This window comes from Tenrec ecaudatus, chromosome 16 (genome assembly GCF_050624435.1).
Source record: "Tenrec ecaudatus isolate mTenEca1 chromosome 16, mTenEca1.hap1, whole genome shotgun sequence".
Lineage (NCBI taxonomy): Eukaryota > Metazoa > Chordata > Mammalia > Afrosoricida > Tenrecidae > Tenrec > Tenrec ecaudatus.
Window position 1 is genome coordinate 113,058,801 of NC_134545.1, and position 17,158 is coordinate 113,075,958.

The 17,158-nt window shown below is 47.3% G+C and overlaps 1 protein-coding gene and 1 pseudogene across 1 annotated transcript; both read left to right on the forward strand.

Moving 5' to 3' along the window:
• Positions 1–1,103: 1,103 nt before the first annotated feature.
• Positions 1,104–16,043, forward strand: CYP2E1 (cytochrome P450 family 2 subfamily E member 1). Its single transcript, XM_075533781.1, has 9 exons — positions 1,104–1,280; positions 3,010–3,169; positions 5,370–5,519; positions 6,048–6,208; positions 6,678–6,854; positions 7,766–7,907; positions 14,258–14,445; positions 14,863–15,004; positions 15,859–16,043. Exons 1-9 carry the CDS (start codon positions 1,104–1,106, stop codon positions 16,041–16,043), a joined length of 1,482 nt encoding a protein of 493 aa, XP_075389896.1.
• LOC142428883 (large ribosomal subunit protein uL10 pseudogene) lies at positions 12,682–13,691 on the forward strand (annotated as a pseudogene).
• Positions 16,044–17,158: the final 1,115 nt, after the last annotated feature.

Here is a 17,158-nt window from a genome sequence, read left to right on the forward strand (position 1 = left end):
AGTTGTCTGGATCCAATGGCAGTGAATCTGGCCGCAATCAGGGTCAGCCAGCGGGAAAAGAAGGCAGAGAGAGAGAGAGGGAGACATTCCCTAATGAGAAGGCCATGCCCACAAGGAGGCACCATCAGGCTGTGACATGAATGAAAGGTGAAAGACGACCCCTACACTTTTATATATCTTCAAAATGACACAAAATTATGTAAATACCACAGGATTATAACCACAGGCATAGATTTAAAACAGATGCTTCTGAGGAACTCATTCAATCCACACACAAACTTAATTTTAATAGTATACAAAACTTTGCTGCAATACAGAAGCCAAATACCAATCCCATTGCCATCAAGTTAATCCAGACTCACAGTGATCCTACAGGACAGAGTAGAACTGCCCCTTTGGGTTTCTGAGGTTGTCAATCTTTACAGAAGAAGACACTCTTGTCTTTCTCCCTTAGAGCTGCTGGAAGGTTTGAACTGTTAGTAGCCCAACACATTTAGCAAGTCACTATGCCACTAGGGCTCCTGCTCAAATACTTCTGTTATGATCAGAGATTAACTTTTCCACCAGCGGAATGCATCCACTGATTTGACTGTGTGAATGAATGTGAATCCTCTTCCCCTGGCCCCATCAAACTGGTGAGTGGCTCTTGGGAGTAGCTCAGACAGACCTGATGGACTTTAAGAGACTTTGCAGCAGCAGAGTCAGCATCTGCTGGGAGACTTTCAATGTTCATTTGATGCTGCCCACCCCACACAGCCTTCACCTGGCTTGTCCACCAAGTGCAAAGGGGAATCAAGTCCCCACCCCAACTTCTGGCCTATGGTGGTAGAGCTCTCCTGCATGCCATGTTTACTGACATTGGGGTCTGTGTCAGCAGCTATGGGTGTTGACAGAACCGCACTTTGTGGGAGGTCACTACAAGGTCTAACAGGCAGCCACTCCGGCAAGTGCCCTTTGAAATAATGGCCAGTGCCAGCTAATAATAAACTAATCTCTTAGTCAAAGGTGAAGAGACGACTCATTGGTGGGAGAGCCACCCTCCTTCTTGGCAGCACAGTATAAAAGTTCTGCCTTTCTACATGCTCTCCCTGCAGACTGGTGCCATGGCTGCCCTAGGGATCACCGTCGCCCTGCTCGTGTGGTTGGCCACACTCCTGTTTGTCTCCATCTGGAAGCATATCTACAGCAGTTGGAAGCTACCACCCGGCCCTTTCCCACTCCCTATCATTGGGAATCTTCTCCAGCTAGAATTTAAGAACATTCCTAAATCCTTCACTAGGGTAAGAGAAACATACTAGTTTGGGAAGAATTTAGAAATTAGATTGTGTGTGTGTGTGTGTGTGTGTGTGTGTGTGTGTGTGTGTGTGTAGCTGTCGACCAAATTGTTGCTGTTCAATGCCAGACCATTATGAATTAGTTACACTAACATAGGAGTGCCAGGGGTGATGGTCAAGTATTTCACTTGCAGGACAAATAGACACCCAGTGTTCAGAAAAAAATTGTAGTGGTGGCATAACCGTGGGGGTGGCGGGGCCGGGGCGGTGGTCCCTGTTTTTGGATTCAGCTTGGGAGTGGCTGGGGCTGCCAGAGTAATACAGAACCTCTCTTCAGGGTTGCTGCGAAGATAGAATTCGTGTCCAATTTGAGGACTGAGTTATTGAGGGTCTGCTCGGAGTGGGGTGTGAACAGTACTTTGTGCCGAGACAGGCATGGCTGACAGTGGGTGGTGGTGATGGCTCCAGGTACTGCTGCTACATCCTGAGTCCTGGGCCTTGGTGGGCATCAGTGGAGTGGATGAGGGAGAGTGTCGAGGAATCAGGGTCTGTGGAGTTGCTTGTGTCCAGGCTGGGCAGGAGGGAAGCATGGTCAAGTGAGGTCCCCAGCTTCACACAGGCTCTTAGGAAGTATGATAAGTCCAGGATGCTATACAGCAGCAGAGGTGAAGCTTCTAGTAGTTTCTGCCTGAGAAGTCATTACGTAGAGTCCTGTCCAACTGGGACTATCTAAGAAAGCTACAGGTCACAGCAGCACATGTGTGCCAGACCATAGCCCAGGTGCCAGTCATAGCAACAGGGGAGGGGCAAGTGTGTGCACCCTTCACCTTCACAGTAGCTCCTCTCTGGGCATCGGACAAGATGAGAGGGCTTCAACAAGTGGGTGATAAAAACTCCATTATCTTTTCATCCCATGTTTCCATGAACTGTCTCAAAGCCCCTAAGGTGTTTTTTTTTGCAGGAACTCTGGTGTGGCATGGGCTACGCACTGACCTGTTAACCACAGCAAGTCTATCTGGGAACTACCAGCCAGCCCGGTAGAAATAATGAGAGCCCAAAGTATTTAAACGTCTAGGAAATCCAAAGAGCAGTTCTTCCCTGTCTTACTGGGTTGCTGTGAGTTGGAATTGACTTGATAGCAATAAACTTTTCTTAGACGATTTCTTCCGCACTGATAAAATTTTCTAATTGGTGTCTTAAAATGTATTACACAACCAAAAGAAATGGACTTTTTTTGTTGTTTTGTTATCAGTTTCTTTGTGGGGGTGAGGAGCGGTCCCAGTAGGGCTTGACCAGAGTCAGGCCTGTTGTCTGAGCTGGCTACCTGGGCCCACACAGGAAGAATCCGAGGGGCAGTGGGGCCCACACCCGCCAGGCCAGGCCCCTTCAATCGCTGTGCACCCTGCAGAACGAAGCTGCTCCGTGGTGGGCAGGAAAAGGACCGGACTTTCCCCACCCCGCTGGGTTCTCTGAAGAGCCCGCGAGTGGTGGGTTACACTTTGAGCTGCTCACTGCAAGGTCAGCAGTTCTAAACTACCAACTGCTCCGCGAGGCGAAAGACCGGCTTTCCATTGCACCAAATAGTTAGGGTCTCAGAAAGTCACAGGGGCCGTTCTGCCCTCCTCCATAGGGGTGCTATGAGTCTGCTGGGTTCCCTTGGTCGCTGGCAGCCGGCACTGGGTGAGGGCATGTGTTTAAGACACCTGCAGAGGCCCAAGCTGCCCTGTGTCCACAGCTCGCCGAGCGCTACGGGCCGGTGTTCACGGTGTACTTGGGCCCCCGGCGCGTGGTGGTCGTGCACGGCTACAAGGCCTTCCGCGAGGTCCTGCTCCAGCACAAGAACGAGTTTTCCGGCCGCGGAGAGATCCCCGCCTTCCACCCCCACAAGGACCGTGGTGAGTCTCCCTCAGAGCCCACGTGGCGCGCCATCGGGCGGGGCAAGACACTGGCTGGCCCTAACAGTAACCGTTGCGGAGAAGACCAAGGGAAAGGTCCTCAGAGCAGAGGTGCAGCTCAGGTCAGGCGGGAATGGCCCGTGGCCCCTGCACCAGTGAGCAAGTGAAGCCCCATCGCCTTCGGCCTGTGTCCGCAGATAGCTGCGGCCTCCTACAGCAGCCACAGCCAGGGGAACCCCCTCACTCTTTGCCCAGTCTTCAGTGTCAAAAACGCAGCTCTGTGAGACCCGTCCACAGTGCTAGCAAAAAGCGAAGGGAGCCTTCCGCATCTCTGGGCACCCACCTGGGGTCAGCAAGGTAGGGAACGTTTTCCAGAGAGACCTCAAGGTCCCAGCCTCGCCCCTTCCACTTTCCAGCCCTCTGTCCATCCACATCCCAGGGCTGCCATAGTAACGGGGCACCTCCCTCCAGGGCTGCTTCGAAGATGGGATGAGTGTCCAATCTGAGGACCGGAGAAGGAAGCAAATCTAGTGACTGCTCCAACCTGGGGTGTGAACGGTACTTTGTGCCAAGACAGGCAGGGCTGATAGTGGGTGGGGTGATGGCTCTGGGTCCTGCTGCTGCATCCGGAGTCCTGGGCCTTGGTGAGGGTCAGTGAAGTGGATGAGGGAGGGTGTCAAGGACTCAGGGTCCATGGAGTTGCAGGAACCCAGGTGCCTTCTACTGCAAAGGCTGCGCTCCCCCCTGGCAGAGCTGCAAGCACAAGGGCTCATCACAGTTGCTGCTCATTTTCTCAAGAGCTCATGCATCCAGTCACCCGGAGGAGGTTCTGAGCCCAGGAAGGGGATCAGGGACCAGACCCCAGCTCAGAATACCCAAACAGTACAGCACTGCTCTCTCTTCTGTGCCTGGCACTCTCTGCTTCCTGACCGAGCTCAGCTAACCCAGAACATACCCTGGAGGCCTGAGGGTCAAACTGAGCTTCCTTGGAGAGTTCACCAACTCAACTTTAGTGTCCCTCTCTACATCAGCTCAGTGAGGGGTGCCTCTCCTTCACCCTTGATGGAAAACCAACTGCCCCCATAAGCCCCCTGCTGCCCCTCCTGGTTATCCCCCAATTAGCGGCCCCTGCTCCGATGTGCCACTCTGCTGCTTGCTCCTCACTCCCTGCTGGCCAGCCTTCCCTTTAGGGGTTGTACTGAGATTTCAAAGCAGATTAGAAACAAACACAAATGTTGGAGCCACCCATAGGTAACTGAAAATCTCAGTTTCTCTCTGAGTTAATTTTGATTGTAAATCTGTGGAAACTCTTTGTCCGCCAGGTAGAATGTTCTCCGGGGTGAATGATTCATTTCTATCATCACCATGTGTCTAAATCAGTGGTATTGGTTTTCTTCTTGGCTGTTGCAGATTTGCTCCACTTCTTTGAGGTTTGCCAAGAGCAAAATTAGCATCTCCTAATCACTAAACAAGAGGAACCTTAATGGAGGGGGAGCCCATGAGGGGAGAAGACCTGGGTCCAGGGAACTTTATCTGACACCAAACATCTGAAACGGTGACCCCTGACTGCAGACAGGTGGAGCTAGGTATCCACAGGACGGGCTCAGATGCCTAACACTGACACTGAGCACAGCCCAGACCTGGACCTCTGGGGGCTGGGCATGGGGTGCATTACTCCTGAGATGAGGATGTGGAGGTTGGTGGTCAGTAAACTACTAGGCACAGACCATGTGTTCTGTGCTAGGGGCTGCACCATTTCCGTAAACCCAAGTGAAGCTGGGAAGGAAACCTGCACAGCCAGCAGCCAGCCTTCCTGTCTCATCCTGGCTCCCTCCCTTTTCAATAAACCTATGCACATTCTCGGGCCCTTTCCACCTCCTCTCCACCTTACCTCTGCCTGTTTCTTCACTTCACTTTCAGGAGTTTCCCCCTTGACCTACTCCTCATCCCTCAGGGCCTCTTCACCTGGTGAGTCCACCCTTCCCAAGCATCTTCCTCCTGGATGCCACAGGAGGAGGTCTCCAGGTCCCTCCTTCTTGTCAAGCTGGAGGTCCAGGCACAGTGGTCCAGCCCCACTCAGGCACACCTCATGCCATCATTTGCCGGATTGATTCTCCCTCCACATCTCACTCCAATTTCCCCATTTCTCCCTGAAATGAGTATGAGGCAACCGACTTCTTGCTGTCTCTTCTTCATTAAGGAATTATTTTCAATAATGGGCCTACCTGGAAAGACACCCGGCGCTTTTCCCTGACCACTCTGAGGGACTATGGCATGGGGAAGATGGGCAATGAGCAGCGGATCCAGAAGGAGGCCCATTTTCTGCTGGAGGAACTCAGGAAAACTCAAGGTGTGTGTGTGCCACCAGGCCAGGGAGCAGAGAGCAAGGGACTCAGCCCCACCTTGCCTAGAACCATGTGTCCACATGCAGGGAAGGGCCTTGCCCACCAGAAACAGAAGACCTATTCATGAGTAAAGACTTAGTTACCTGCGATGGGGTGTAGTTCTCAGAAAGGGGATGGGCCACCCCAGACAGCATCTGGAACATCAGAAGCAATGGAAAGCCCTGAGGCCCAGGCATGCAGAACATCCTGTGGATCACAGAGATCTTATTTTACAACTTGAATTTCTTAGTCTACGTTTCAGGTAATGACAGTGTGGTCATCAAGGGGACACTAGCTTCTGTGTTTTACATAAATTCCTTCTCTTACGTGAGCCACTATCATCTTCAGTGTCTTCTCACCAACAGACAATAAGAACAGCCATTGATCAGTGAGTGGCAAGAGACCAGGTCAATAGTCTGGAGGCAGTGAGGGCATCCCCCGTGGCCATCACATGAACAGCTGACAGAGCCCATCCCTGTGTGCATATCTTCCAGGTCAGCCCTTTGATCCCACCTTCGTCCTCGGTGGTGGGCCCTGCAACGTCATCGCTGACATTCTTTTCAGCAAACACTTTGACTACAGTGACAAGACATGCCTGAGGCTGATGAACTTATTCAATGAGAACTTCTACCTGCTGAGCACCCCCTGGCTCCAGGTGCCGCCCCTCCTTTCCATTAATCTGCTCTGAGCACTGATATGTATTTTACAACAGAAGAGGAATCTTAGGAACTGGGCCGTTGGTGATGGGGGAAGCCTACAAGTACTGAGATGGGAATCTGACAGGGTGTCTGATCAAACAGCCCCAACAGTCCTGACAGAGGCAGTCCCTTTGCTAAGCTTGTGACAATCATTATTTGCCTTATCGAGAACTTGTTAAGCAAGAACTGACCACAATGTTCCTGTGTCCACCAGAGAATGTCATTCCTGCCAGCATTTCCAAATGACACTCTCCCCCCCCCAAGAAGATATGCTAAATTAAATGACCACAGTGCTCATCCAGGCAGGTGTCATCTCAGCACACAAAATTAGGTTTCACCGCGCCCCGCCACCAAAAAACACGACCTTGTAAAATAACTATCCCTGCCATTCCTTCTCCTCTCTCCCTCCCTCCCCCGCCTCTCTAGCTCTACAACAATGTATCCTGCTACATGCACTACTTGCCTGGGAGTCACAGGAAGGTCTTGAAAAATGTGTCTGAAATCAAGCAGTACACATTAGAGCAAGTGAAGAAACAGCATGCTTCGCTGGACTCCAACTGTCCCCGGAATTTCACTGATTGCTTTCTCATCGAAATGGAAAAGGTGCTCCCCACCCCACACTACAGCATACCTGGGTCAGCGCCCCAGATGCGGCCCAGGGCTGAAGATCCTCACAAGTCTATTTCTGCTTATGTCACACCTGCACATCTGGGGTCCTGGCCACAATCTGATGCTCTTGGTCACACCCCAGCATGTTCAGCTGCAGTGGGGTGAGGCTTGCTGTCACACACCAGCCAGGCACATCCTCTGTGCAGCTTCAAACAGTGCACCACCACCAACTACCAACTGCCAGCCGAGAGCAGGCTCCTGGGCCCTTTACAGCAGCCCTATCCAGGCTGTGCTCTCTGTTGTTTCTGAACCAATGACTTTGACGAGCTGTGTCTTGCCATGGGTGCTGTCAGCCTTCCTCATTAGCACATAGATCCCACATTGCATGCGATTTGAAGGGGTCTTGGGCTTGCACCAGCTACAAGTGGCTGCCAGCCAAGGTCTCATAACACAGCCACCCCTACAAATTAAACTAATGGACAAGTACTCAGTCGACCAGCCCCCAAGCTACTGGAGGTCCCAGAACCTAGTTCACCTCTGACCCCGGAAAGGGAGGAGCCTGCAGCAGTCACATGCAGGCCAGAGGGCCCCACCAGCTGCTATGTAGAGCTGTGATAGGAGAGCACATGGCACCCTGGTCTGAAGCCAAGTCCTATCCAAGACCAGTTTCCTGAGAGCTTCCGTTCCCCCAACTGTAAGGCAGAAAATAATGTCTCCTAAGTCCTTGACCTGATGATCTTATAGAGGAATAGTTGCCAACTGGCCTACATGACTGCTTAGTAAAGACAGTTTCTTTTTCTGTAGAGGTAGGGGGCTGGCACATTCTCATTCTCATTTGCTGAAGGGAGAGATGTCTTTTTTGAGCTATCCCCCCACTGAGTCCCTCTCTGTCTATTACACCACAGAAAAATCAGAGTGCAGATCTCGGGTACACACTGGAGGATGTTGCCGTGACCGTGGCCGACTTGTTTTTTGCTGGGACAGAGACCACCAGCACCACCCTGAGATATGGGCTCCTTATCCTCATGAAGTACCCTGAAATTGAAGGTAGGCTAATGTCACCTCAGCACTGTGCCCTCGAGTCATAGGAATGGGGAGTTGCCAGCGCCAGGCAAGATCTGTGATCATGGATCAAGGGATGAATCACCTTGAATATTTCTCACCAGAGAAACACCCTGTGGGCATGCCCACATTCCTGCCAGAACCCTCCTTGCAATAAAGAAAAGTGCCCGCCCTTCCCTGTCAAAGTCCAACAGCACAGCTTAGCGCAAAAACCAGCCAACATTAAGTTCTTCTCTGTGATATGACCTACTTGTGACAGTGAAAACATGTTCCCATTGTCCTAAGTAAGGAGGCAGGCTGGACACAGAGGGCACAGGTGGAACCAGACAGGGAGAAGGGGTCTGGAGGGCACAGAGGGAGGCATTGTACAGGTCTGTGGCAGGAGAACCTTTGGCTGCCCTTTAACAACATTTTTTAGCATTTTATTTTAGGTGAAAGTTTACATAGCCAATTACGGTAGTTTCCTGTTGAACAGCTCATACATACATCAGACAAGATAAAGTATGCAATTGCTCACCTCCCAGATGGCCATGATCTCAGCAGCCAGGTCCACACAGAGAGAGAAAATATATTTCCAATCATGGCTTATTTACTGCCCCCTGAGTACATCATAACAGAAAGGGGTTGTATAATAGGCATTTGCATGGCAGGAAGAGGACAGTCTAGGGGTACACATGTGACAAGATGGGAGTATCCTAGATTCAAGATGGCAGCCTAACCTTGGTCCTCCTTGAGTTGTCTTGACCTTGTCTTTGGGGTCTCGTTCAGGGGAGCCACCCACTATCCTTATCAGCAAGGTGTGGATTCTACTTAAGGTGGGACAGTCTATAGAGTCTGATTGCTCTAGATGGCTGAGACCCTCAGGGAGATAGCCTCTAAGCAGTTGACCTCCAAAGTGTGTAGTCAATGACCATGTGCTCTTAGGTTTGGCATATATTATGAGGGGACAGCCTATGGAAAAACCTTTCTGTATTGCACAAAGTAGTCTAGGGTTTTGTCTGTGTTTTCCTTGATCTCTTTAAGGAGCCTGTCTTTAGAATTCGTTATCAGGTGGCTCTCTTTCCATTTCTTCCTCAGAAAGGGGTTTCCCCATTTGTTTAACTCAATTTTAAGCCATATTGTCTTGTTTCTTCATATGATCTGTTATTGTCTTTTGTTTTCAAGATGTTAGGGTGTTTGACTGATTGTATTGATCTCTGTTTTGTTTTATATATATAGATAGATAGATAGATATAGATATCAAGTATTATTTCTTCTCTTGCTTTTTAGAGTCTTTTTATTTTTGTTGTTTGAATTCCTATTGCCTTGTGGTTCTGGTCAATATGTGACTTTGGTGATATCTTTTGATTGGCGTGGTTTCCTCTCACTAGTGAATACTGGGGATCACACTCAACTCATGTGTGAGTCTCTGTGGTTATGCCCTCTATGCTATCCCTTGCCAGATAGAGTAGAGGTGTAGGTGGAAGTATGTTCTTTCTTAATATTAGGCGACAGATGTTAAGAGGTCAGATACCTCTATATCCCTTGTGGGAGCATGAGATCCTTCCAGATTGGTGCTATCAGTTAATGCATTCTTTAGATATGAGGGCAGAATATTCCCATATCTATTGGGAGGTAGTGTCACCAAAATGGACAGAGTAAGCCCACTATGCAGGCATCAGTTGGCCTCTCAGTAGGTGGTGGGTTATCAGGGGGGTTGTACAATAGCAGGCAGTTTGAGAATTGCTTGGGTGTGGGGCGTGGGCATTGTAGCCAAGTGGATATGGAATGAGGGCACTAGCATCTCCGCTTATTGTTTGGAAAAGAAGCAGATGCCACCTGTAATAATCTGCCTGGCATTGCTCATGAGTTGGTGTGTTGCAGATTCGAATAAATGACAGCCTCCATAACCTCTTGATAATTTGGAAGAGTCTTTATTCGATTATAACCAGACTATTAGAATCATAAAGCATTTCTTTGATTACAGTCCCGAGTCCACATCTCAGTTTATCTTTAAGTCCAAAAAACTCATTTATCACCTGTCTAGGGTTCAAGCAAGCATGAACAGAAGGAGAAAGCAAAATTAATGGATTAATTGTAACTTCAAGAAGATTAAGCATGCATTACAAGGTACATTTCTTATCATAAAAGGAGCAATACCAAAATTGATGATAACATCCTGGGTACCATAACAGAATTATATTGTAAAATCCTAGTTATCATGACAAGATTAACTACACCATTCAGATTACAACATTCAAGGGAACAATATATATTGAATCAGAACAAATGATATATTGAAAAATAATCAAAACGAATGGTAGTGTCCAGAACCTGGGAACATGGGAGTACATTTTAAAATTAATAACCCACAAAGACTTTCACATAAGGGCAGGGAGAATGGGCAGGTCAACTAGCAGTCAACTTTCTGAGATGGGAGGGAGGAATGGGCAAGTTACTTAGCAGCTTACAAAAATGGAGTTTCTTTTGATAGTCTACCTTAGATGTCGCTCCAGATGGTCACCAGGCATGGGCACCTGGACCTTTCTTGCTATTTTCAGGGTTGAGTGTGCACTACTGGTTATTGAATAGTTGGGGTGAGGCTACAGAGATCATCAGTCACTAAGGTGGTGGTATGGACCACTAAGGTGGTGGTAAGGTGGTGGTATGGTGGTAAGGTGGTGGTATGGTTATTGAATAGTTGGGGTGAGGCTACAGAGATCATCAGTCACTAAGGTGGTGGTATGGAGTGTGCACTACTGGTTATTGAATAGTTGGGGTGAGGCTACAGAGATCATCAGTCACTAAGGTGGTGGTATGGTATATCTCCAGTTTACAGATGTGCAGAGCTATGGAGTGTGGGGCTTGTCTCATGCCTCTGATCACCAGTCTGGAGCCACAAGTGCACACATGGGGCATTATGGGTTTGGGGTGGGCAAGGTGAGTGCAAATCTCTAGAGCAGTGGTTCTCAACCTGTGGGTCACCTTTGAATGACCCTTTCACAGGGTTCACCTAATTCATAACAGTAGCAAAATGACAGTTATGAAGTAGCAATGAAAAGAATGTTATGGTTGGGGGGTCACCACAACATGAAGAACTATATGAAAGGGTCACAGCATTAGGAAGGTTAGAGCATATCCAACATTACGAGAAACCATGCCACAGATCACTGGCCTGAGAGTGCGTACAGGTCTCACCTCTGGTCCCTGGGAGGAGGAATGAACCATGTCCCCCCAGTCTCTGACATGAGTTCCAGGTCACTCCCTTCAGAACGCAGCCAGTGGTCGGGACCTGAGTCCAATCAAACGTGGCGTATGTGCATGGGCAGGAGGGTGGAGAGCCTATCCAGAGTTCAGTCAGGCAGAGGATATCTAACTTCCACTCCAAGGATCCTCTGCTTTGCCAGTGCCACCTGCTCAAATGATTAGGAGTCACTGCTAGCGAGTTCTGCCCCTGTTTTCGGACTCCCTCCCTGCTCTATGATCACCTGGATTCTTAGCACTCCTGCCCACCTTCCTTAGATCTGTTCTGTTCACCTTGTTTCACTTTGGCTTCTACTACACAATCTCTCTGTCTTCTGTTGGGGATTCTGCGAACCCCACTCCCTGTGTTCCTCACGTGGAAATACTGCTCACTGGTCCTCAAGATGGCCTTGCTGTGCTGGGCAAGCTGGTAGGGAACATACAGTCCATACGCATTTTCCTTCACTGTTGTTCTTAGATTTTTTTCCTTTCATTTTGGTGTTCAATTTACTTCTTTGTCCCTCTGATTGTTGTTCTGGGTTCCCAGACTTCCACCTTGGTTATTTGCTGTACGTGCTGTAGGCATGGTATGTGTGACTAAGCGGCCATCTTGGGTTATCCTAAATTTTTTAAAATAAGTATTAAAATTTTGAGAATGATGAGTGCAACGAATGTATAAGGGTGTTTTGCTCAATTGATGTATGTATGGATTGTGGTAAGAGTTATATGAGCCCCAATAAAAAGATTTATTAATTTTTTAAAGTATTAAAAATTATGAGACATCTCCAACATAGAAAAAAAGATAAAATACTTATTGCCATATTTCTGTCAGAACAGTTCCAAAGAAAATACAGTGCAGACAGCCCAACCCCTGCCTAATGTCTCTCCCCAGAGACATCAGTGTCCAGCTGGTGTATGCTCGTCTCATGCACAACTTCATAGAGGTAACACTTCTTATCTGCATACAACTCATATTATTGCATTGCTTTACATTTTTACTTGGCTACCATATTGTCCATATCTTTTTGTAATTTTTTTCATTCAACATATTATAAAGGCCCATGGGAAAATTTAAACCTAAATCTTAAGCAACCTCCCCAAAGTTTCTATAATCTTTCAGGGAAAGAGACATTTTCAGGCCCCTGCTTCCTAAAAGTTCTTCAAGAAGTAGATACATGTCCTCTCCCATTCTGTCATTCTCCTTCTTACTTCTTAGAAGCATAAAGTAAAGCAGCCTGAAATAATAATCAATACAAAGCATTTCTTCCAAAAGAAATTGGCAGGATACTCTGTTATTTTCTGTTCATGAAATAAGGAGAAGAATTGGGTTAGGCACAATGAGCTAAGATAGGAAATCGCAACTACTTTGTAGACCATAAATAAGAGTTTAGCTCTTACTGATCCCCTAGTGGCTTAGTGTTTAGGCATTGGGCTGTGATCTGCAAGGCCAGCAGTTTGAAACTACTAGCCACTCCTTGGGAGAAATATAAGGGTTTCTACTCCCATAAAGAGTTATAATCTCCTCTCACCAGGCGTTCTCTTAGGGTGACAACATCTTTAAACCCCGCGTGGCAATCCCTGACGCACCGCCATGATGCCCAGGGAAGACAGGGCGACCTGGAAGTCCAACTACTTCCTTAAAATAATCCAACTTTTGGATGACTATCCAAAATGCTTCATCGTGGGAGCAGACAATGAGGGCTCCAAGCAGATGCAGCAGATCCGCATGTCCCTCCACGGGAAGGCCGTGGTCCTGATGGGCAAGAACACCATGATGCGCAAGGCCATCCGAGGGCACCTGGAGAATAACCCGGCCCTGGAGAAACTGTTACCTCATATCCGAGGGAATGTGGGATTTGTGTTCACCAAGGAGGACCTCACTGAGATCAGGGGCATGCTGCTGGCCAACAAGGTGTCCGCTGCTGCCCGCGCCGGTGCCATCGCTCCGTGTGAGATGACTGTGCCGGCTCAGAACACATGTCTGGGTCCCAAGAAGACCTCCTTCTTCCAGGCTTTGGGCATCACCACGAAGATCTCCAGAGGCACCATTGAAATCCTGAGTGATGTGCAGCTGATCAAGACTGGAAACAAAGTGGGTGCCAGCGAAGCCACCCTGCTGAACATGCTGAACATCATCCCCTTCTCCTTTGAGCTGATCATCCAGCAGGTGTTTGACAATGGTAGCATCTACAACCCGGAAGCGCTTGACATCACAGAGGAAGCTCTGCACACCCGCTTCCTGGAGGGTGTCCTCAATGTTGCCAGCGTGTGCCTGCAGATTGGCGATCCAACTGTTGCCTCTGTGCCCCATTCAATCATCAATGGGTACAAGCGGGTCTTGGCTTTGTCTGTGGAGACTGAATACAGCTCCCCACTGACTGAAAAGGTCAAGGCTTTCTTGGCTGATCCATCTGCATCTGTGGCCACTGCCCCTGTGGCTGCCGCTGCCACCACTGCTGCTCGGGCTGCTTTGGCCCGGTCAAGCAAGCAGCAAAGGAGGAATCGGAAGAGTCGGATGAGGACATGGGATTTGGTCTCTTTGACTAGACACCAACCAAAGCAGCCAGCGTTATTTGTGAGACAAGGAAATAAAAAGGCTTAATTCTCAAAAAAAAAAAGTTATAATCTCAGAAACCAACAGGAGAAGCCCTACCCTATCCTATAGGGTCACTAGGAGTTTGCATTGCCTTCATGGCAGTTAGGTTTTTGTTTGTTTGTTTGTTTGTTTTTAAGATGCTTATGGAAAGCTTATCCAATGATTCAAATTAGAATTAGATTGATCTATATCTGAAAAAGGACACCATGAAGTACTGATTAGGCATTCCATTAAATTCTGTTGGCAGGATGATGAGGTGTGTAGATGGGTGTGTGGGTGGCGATATGGTTGGATTTTTGACCAGATTGATGAATGGGTGGGTGGGTTTATGGATGGATGAATGGATAGATAAGTGAGTGGGTAGGTGGATGGATCGGTACATTACTAGACACATGGATGGGTGAAGAGTGACTCAATGGATTATTTGATGGATGGGCAGATGCCTGGGTGAATGAGCGGGCTAATGGCCTGCCAGCCTAGATCAACCTGTTAATTTATTCTGTTAATATCTTGGCAGAGAAGCTTCATGAAGAAATTGACAGGGTGATTGGGCCAAGCAGAATGCCTGCTGTCAAGGATAGACTACAGATGCCCTACATAGATGCTGTGGTGCATGAAATCCAGCGATTCATCAACCTTGTGCCCTCCAACCTACCCCATGAAACAACTCAGGACACAATATTCAGAGGATATGTCATCCCCAAGGTCAGATGTACAGCTTGGAGTCCACACCATAAGCACTAGCCTATCAGCTAGGCTACCTGGGGAGAGAATTCTTAGCCACCCATTCCTGCCCCTATCTTTACCCCCCATGGACCTGGTGACCACATAAATGGAGAAATATAGAAGAGCAGCTCATCAGATAGTGTTATGGGTGAAGGGGAAACCTGGAGGTAATACTTTGAGATTAAAAACTATCATCTCAAAAAAAAAGAAAAAAAACCTATCATCTCAGTTAGCTATATCTTTCTATGTAGCACTGAGCTAAACAATGTCCTAAACTAGAAATATGCTTTCCTACATGATAATCAATCATTCAAAATAACCTTCTTTATGGGGGCTTTTAGAGTAAATCCCACCTTTGTCAACTTTGCTAAGACAATCTTTATATATAACTTATAGGGCACTGTTGTTATTCCAACTCTGGACTCTCTCTTATTTGATGCCCATGAATTCCCTGATCCACACACATTTAAACCAGAGCATTTTCTGAATGAGAATGGAAAATTCAAATACAGTGACTACTTCAAAGTATTCTCTGCAGGTAAGAAGAGTTCTGATATTTCACCTTCCCTCAATGAAACTTTCCTACATTTCTCATTTCCACTTCAATTGGACTTTCATCAGACCAGACAAGCATCAGCCTCTTAGCTCCATCATGCTCCTTGTTTTTATTTGCAAGATGACCCCAGTGAATTGTTATCTATCAAGAGAAGCTAAATGATGTTTTTTTCACCTAGAAGTTCTGATAAGGAAGTATTACAGATAAACTATTTTCTCCATGTAGTGAACTCTTTATATCTGTGCTAAAACTCCATTTCTACTTGAACAGAGTGTAGCACAAAGCTTTCAAAATATTTCCCAGTTACCCATAGTTTTTTAAATTACTAAACATAATGTAAACTTCGACTATTTGAACTCTTCATCAAAAGCATCAGTCTTCCCTGGAATAAGCTTCAGTGGTCTCTCTCTTGGTTTCCTTCCCAGGACCCTTCCTCAGGTATTGGTACACAGGAAGATCATTGAACTGACTTGATAGTGTCAATGTGACACCAAGTTTAGAGAGTTACTTTCTGACCCAAGGGGGACCACTTCTTTCCTGGAGAATACCTTAGGGAATCATTAGGAAGCACCCCAGTTGCTCAGCAGAGGCGATTTTGCTAAGTTAACACGGGCTTTCCTACTGTGTTCAGGATCGTTGCAGTTGTAGGAAGGTTATTCCCCAATAAGTCAGCATTTCTGATTTCCTTGTTCTGAATGTGTGCACATGCACTGTTTACTCCCTTTTAGGGATCAGAATGGGGAGTTTTGCTTTTCTGCTTTCTTCCTCCACTTTCTGGCTTTTGGCAGAGACCACTCTCTGGAATACTCTCTGTGTCTGTCTCTTGTCACTTCCAGGAAAACGAGTATGTGTCGGAGAAGGCCTGGCTCGCATGGAACTGTTCCTCTTCCTGGCCGCCATTTTGCAACATTTTAATTTGAAGTCTCTTGTTAACCCAAAGGACATTGATCTCAATCCCATGGCGATCGGGTTTGGTTGTATTCCACCACATTACAAGCTCTGTGTTATCCCTCGTTCATAATGTACAGAAGACACACACTGAATAATGAAGGTTTGTAACCCAGGTGGCTGCAGGAGTCTTCCTGCTCTCCCCACCCGCAGTGACACCCAGGCAGCATTCCTGGTAACATTATGTCCAGTGAGAACAATCAGGGCCCCCCATGGGAACTAAATGGGTCCAGACTGTTGCTTTCCTATATCCCAGCTTTGAGACAGAATTAAAAGCAAAGTTCAAAAAAAGCTTTAGATAATTAAACTCAATGATGAATTAGACTTATCCATGTTGGAAAATCTAGAAACAGTGGTGATTAAGAATTTACCATTTTAAGTTACGCTAACTTCTTCTAAAAAAAACTAGAACTTTCCAGTCACTAGAGGAATATCTATCATAAAGAAACCACAACAAAGAAAATGGTGTGTGGGGAAACAGGGAAGAGATAGACACCTTTCACAGGATTTGTTAGCCTTGCCAGAAACACTTCCCATGAAACTGCCTTAGGATCATTCAGAGCTATATCTTAAGATTAAAATAGATCTGAACACTCAACACAACCAGTTTAAATTTTCTATTAATATCAAAATGTAACTCTGTACCTAGAAAAAGAAAGCCTAAGTGTAAGATGTGTGATGAGACAGGTTATGAAAGTACCAAGTATGCTCAGTGAACTGAAGATGAAGACGGAGCTGGACTGAGAGCTGCCCCCCATGCCATGCCCCCACATTTGTGCCTCAGTTTTCTGTCTGCTGGGGTGGCCACAGATTGCTCTCCCACATGCCCAGAAGACTAACTGAGTCAGGCAGCACAGTGTTCAGAACAACACTCAGAACTCTATCAACTCTGCTCCCCTTAAAAAAAAGTTAGCACTGTTTCATCTGAACTCTCGTTGTGAATGCAGTAGGCTAAGGAAGAAAGTTAATGGCTAAGAGAGTGTGCACCCCGGTAACTAGGTGGGTGTTTTGAGGAGGGTGGATAGGAGAATATGATGGGTTAGGAATATCTAAAAACAGGGCATTAATGTGCATGTCTCAACCCTAAGAGCAATACTAGCATCATTGTGCTTGAGACAGAGTTTCAGGTGTCTCCAGCAAGAACCGCTGACCTGTGCAGTATCACAGAGCCTCACTCTATTTCACTCT

Bases quoted from the DNA above. Each gene is read 5' to 3' on its own strand.
- CYP2E1 (XM_075533781.1), top strand. From the start codon at position 1,104: ATGGCTGCCCTAGGGATCACCGTCGCCCTGCTCGTGTGGTTGGCCACA. The intron at 3,170-5,369 runs GTGAGTCTCCCT...TTCTTCATTAAG, and splicing joins CCACCCCCACAAGGACCGTG to GAATTATTTTCAATAATGGG. The intron at 15,005-15,858 runs GTAAGAAGAGTT...TGTCACTTCCAG, and splicing joins CTTCAAAGTATTCTCTGCAG to GAAAACGAGTATGTGTCGGA.